The sequence below is a fragment of the Terrapene carolina genome, unplaced genomic scaffold, assembly GCF_002925995.2.
Source record: "Terrapene carolina triunguis isolate 2854851 unplaced genomic scaffold, T_m_triunguis-2.0 Scaffold21837, whole genome shotgun sequence".
Lineage (NCBI taxonomy): Eukaryota > Metazoa > Chordata > Testudines > Emydidae > Terrapene > Terrapene triunguis.
Genome location: NW_020686188.1, coordinates 4,383 through 7,323, shown reverse-complemented (window position 1 = coordinate 7,323; position 2,941 = coordinate 4,383). Strand labels below are relative to the sequence as shown.

Genomic DNA, 2,941 nt, shown 5'->3' with positions numbered 1-2,941 from the left:
TTTTCCCGGGGGTGTGGCTGGTCAGAGCATCCGAGCTCGGACTGCTGTCCAGAGCGTCAACAGAGTGGTGCACTGTGGGATAGCTCCCGGAGCTATTACCGTCGATTTCCATCCACACCTAGCCTAATTCGATATGGCCATGTCGAATTTAGCGCTACTCCTCTCGTTGGGGAGGATTACAGAAATCGATTTAAAGAGAGCTTTATGTCGAACTAAATGGCTTCCTGGTGTGGACGGGTGCAGGGTTAATTCGATATAACAGCGCTAAAGTCGACATAAAAGCCTAGTGTAGACCAGGCCTAAGTGGCATGAGCTGATCCACGTGTGGATATGTAAAACGGATTCAATTACTATACATCCCTGGAGCTTAGGTCAACTTAATTTTGTGGTGTAGACTTGCCCTTAGTGAAACTTGGCCTTTAGTCAGAACATGCTATAGAAAATACACAGTAATCTTACAGTATAGCAGTAATAGGATTAACTCAGTTATCCCATTGGACTTGTTCTTAAAGTATATTCCTTAAATAAAACCCAGTAGAAATACCACAGTGGTCCCTCAGAGGACTAGTCACAGACTCTATACTAGAGCTGGATTAAATGTTTGTTTTTTTAAACCAAAGGTTATTCTTTTTTTTTTTTTAAATTCAAGTTCAGTGAAGTCAAACACTTTTTGGGGGGTGGGGGAGGGGACACACAACTCCTGTGAAGTGCAGGAGGTTTGTGCATTTTTCAACCAAGGAAAACATGAGATTCTAAGGCCTGGTCAGCACTACAAACTTAGGTCAACATAAGCCATGTTAAGTCAATCTAATAATGTCTGTGTCTACACACTACCACGTCCCTTCTGCTGACCTAAGTGGCCTGTAAAGTCGACTTCTGTACTCCACCTCCGCGAGAGGTGTAGCGCTTGATTCGACATCCATGGATCAACATGGGGATAGTGTAGACACTGCGTTGTGTAATTCGAATGAATTGGCCTCCAGAAGCAGTGGCGAAGCCAGGTTTTAGCAGCAGGAGGAGCAAACACATAAAAAAAGGTGCCACCTGCTGTGAAGGAAAAAAGAAAAAAAATTTCCACCTGACCCCCCGCCGAAGTGCCGCCAAAGTCCCAGAGCAGACCCGGAGCGGGGCTTGGCAGCTGGGCTGATGGCCCAGCGGGCTGGGGCAGGTTCCCCACGCCGAGTAATTGCCCCGTTGGCTTCCCTGGCACCTTCCGGAGGAGACTCACCACCTTCCACACGTGAATGAGTGGCTGGTGACCCACTTGCCCCGTGGTGAGTCTGGGGCAGAAGCAGGAGGCAGCCCAGGCGCCCTGGATCCACCCACAGGGCCTGTATTTCAGAAGAGCTCAGCACCCTTGTGCACCGAGCTTGAAGTTCCGACCCTGCCACCATACCCCCCCGCCACTCACCCCCTGGATGAGACGCCCTTGATCCCAGCCCGGCCCTGCAGCCCTTACAAAAGGTTTGTCTCAGCAGGGAGGGCGCTTGTGGTATATTTAGCAGTGGCTAGCTTGGCAGCCTCCACGGAAAGGCAGGAATCTGCTTTTTTTTTTTTTTTTATGGGAAAAGTTTTTTTTTTTTTTTTTTTTCTTTTAAAAAGGCTCCTCACCCTAGAAAGAGGGAGGCCTGCAGCATTGCGGTAGTCAGCCTCCCTCCCCGCCGCGCTTTGCGGCTGCGCTGCCACCCCCTCCCCTCCCGGCAGAGCCCACCCCTGCCTGGGAGGCATGCGCCAAGCGGGGCTTGGCCTAGGGAGCCGGGCAGCTGCGGGCAGGCGGGCGCCTCCTCCTCCTCGCCAGGGAGCCAGGCAACCAGTCGATGCCGCCTGCAGCTCCGGAGCGAGCGAGCGAGCCGGGCTGGGGATGCGGGAGGGCAGTGCGGAGCTGAGAGCCAGCCGTCGGCCGCACGCAAAACCCCGGAGCCCAGTGCTGGCTGCGCGGAAAGACACCACTTTTGGTGAATGTGCTCAGGGGGAGCGGCTGCTTTTGGGGTATTTATTCAGGACTTGAACTCAGAGCCTGGAAAATGCAGCAACAGCAAGAGAAACACTGAATTACACAACAGAGGAAGGAGATTACACAGGTAATGGTCTCTCATCTCCATCAGTAGGAAACACGTGAAAATGGGGCCCAACGTACTGCTCCAATACCTCCCCTCACACGCCTTTCCTAGCAGTGGAGCCCAACCTAAACCTGGGTGGTTCTGACACGTTCCTAGAGCTCCACCTCATCCTGAGCGACAGCCTTCCTTGACCTTTGCTTTCAATAACCATCAGGGCATATGTGACAATGAAGGAGAGCCAGAAACAATCTATGGGGATTCTGGTGGCCAGCCCAAACCACTCCAGGGGGCTGAGGGAAAACCAGGCTTCTTTGGAGGTCATAGAAGGTGATCCATGCGACATAGGCGAACATGCCCATGTAGAGCCGATTCTGGACTGAGTAGATGAGGAAGACACACACCAAGTAGGTCATGACAGCCAGTGTGATGGCTGTATAGTAGCAATACGGTAGCATCTTCCCCACTTCGGTTAAGTTGAAGGGCTTGATTTGTGCCATGTCCATCATTGCTCATTCCAAGTGGCCAACCTCAAAGATCAAGTAGATGTTGGTCACTAGGATCATGTAGACAGCAGCTACAGTGGCCCTGGCCTTGAGGGTCATGCCACAGAACCCTGCCGGGCACAAGATGATCATGTTTTCTCCACAGGCAACGTCGCTGGCCAAGGAAACCGAAGGAGCGTCACAGAGTAGAAAGGCAGAAAGGCAAGCTTAGGAGAGACGTTGGCGGGGCTTGTGTTAGGGATTAAGTGCAGTGAACTCAAGCCTGTGCTGGAAAAGAAAAGGATCAGGTTAAAACATCGTGGGGGTGGGAGGGGAGGGAGAAGTTTGTTTGAATGGGGACATCTGGAAGTAGCCCTTTATATTTCATCTCCATCTTTC

The 2,941-nt window shown here is 51.8% G+C and overlaps 1 protein-coding gene across 1 annotated transcript; it reads right to left on the bottom strand.

Moving 5' to 3' along the window:
• Positions 1-2,154: 2,154 nt before the first annotated feature.
• LOC112115956 (transmembrane protein 217) lies at positions 2,155-2,695 on the bottom strand. The gene is given in 2 exon segments (XM_024213204.2): positions 2,155-2,377; positions 2,379-2,695. Coding segments are annotated over 2 exon segments (540 nt in total).
• Positions 2,696-2,941: the final 246 nt, after the last annotated feature.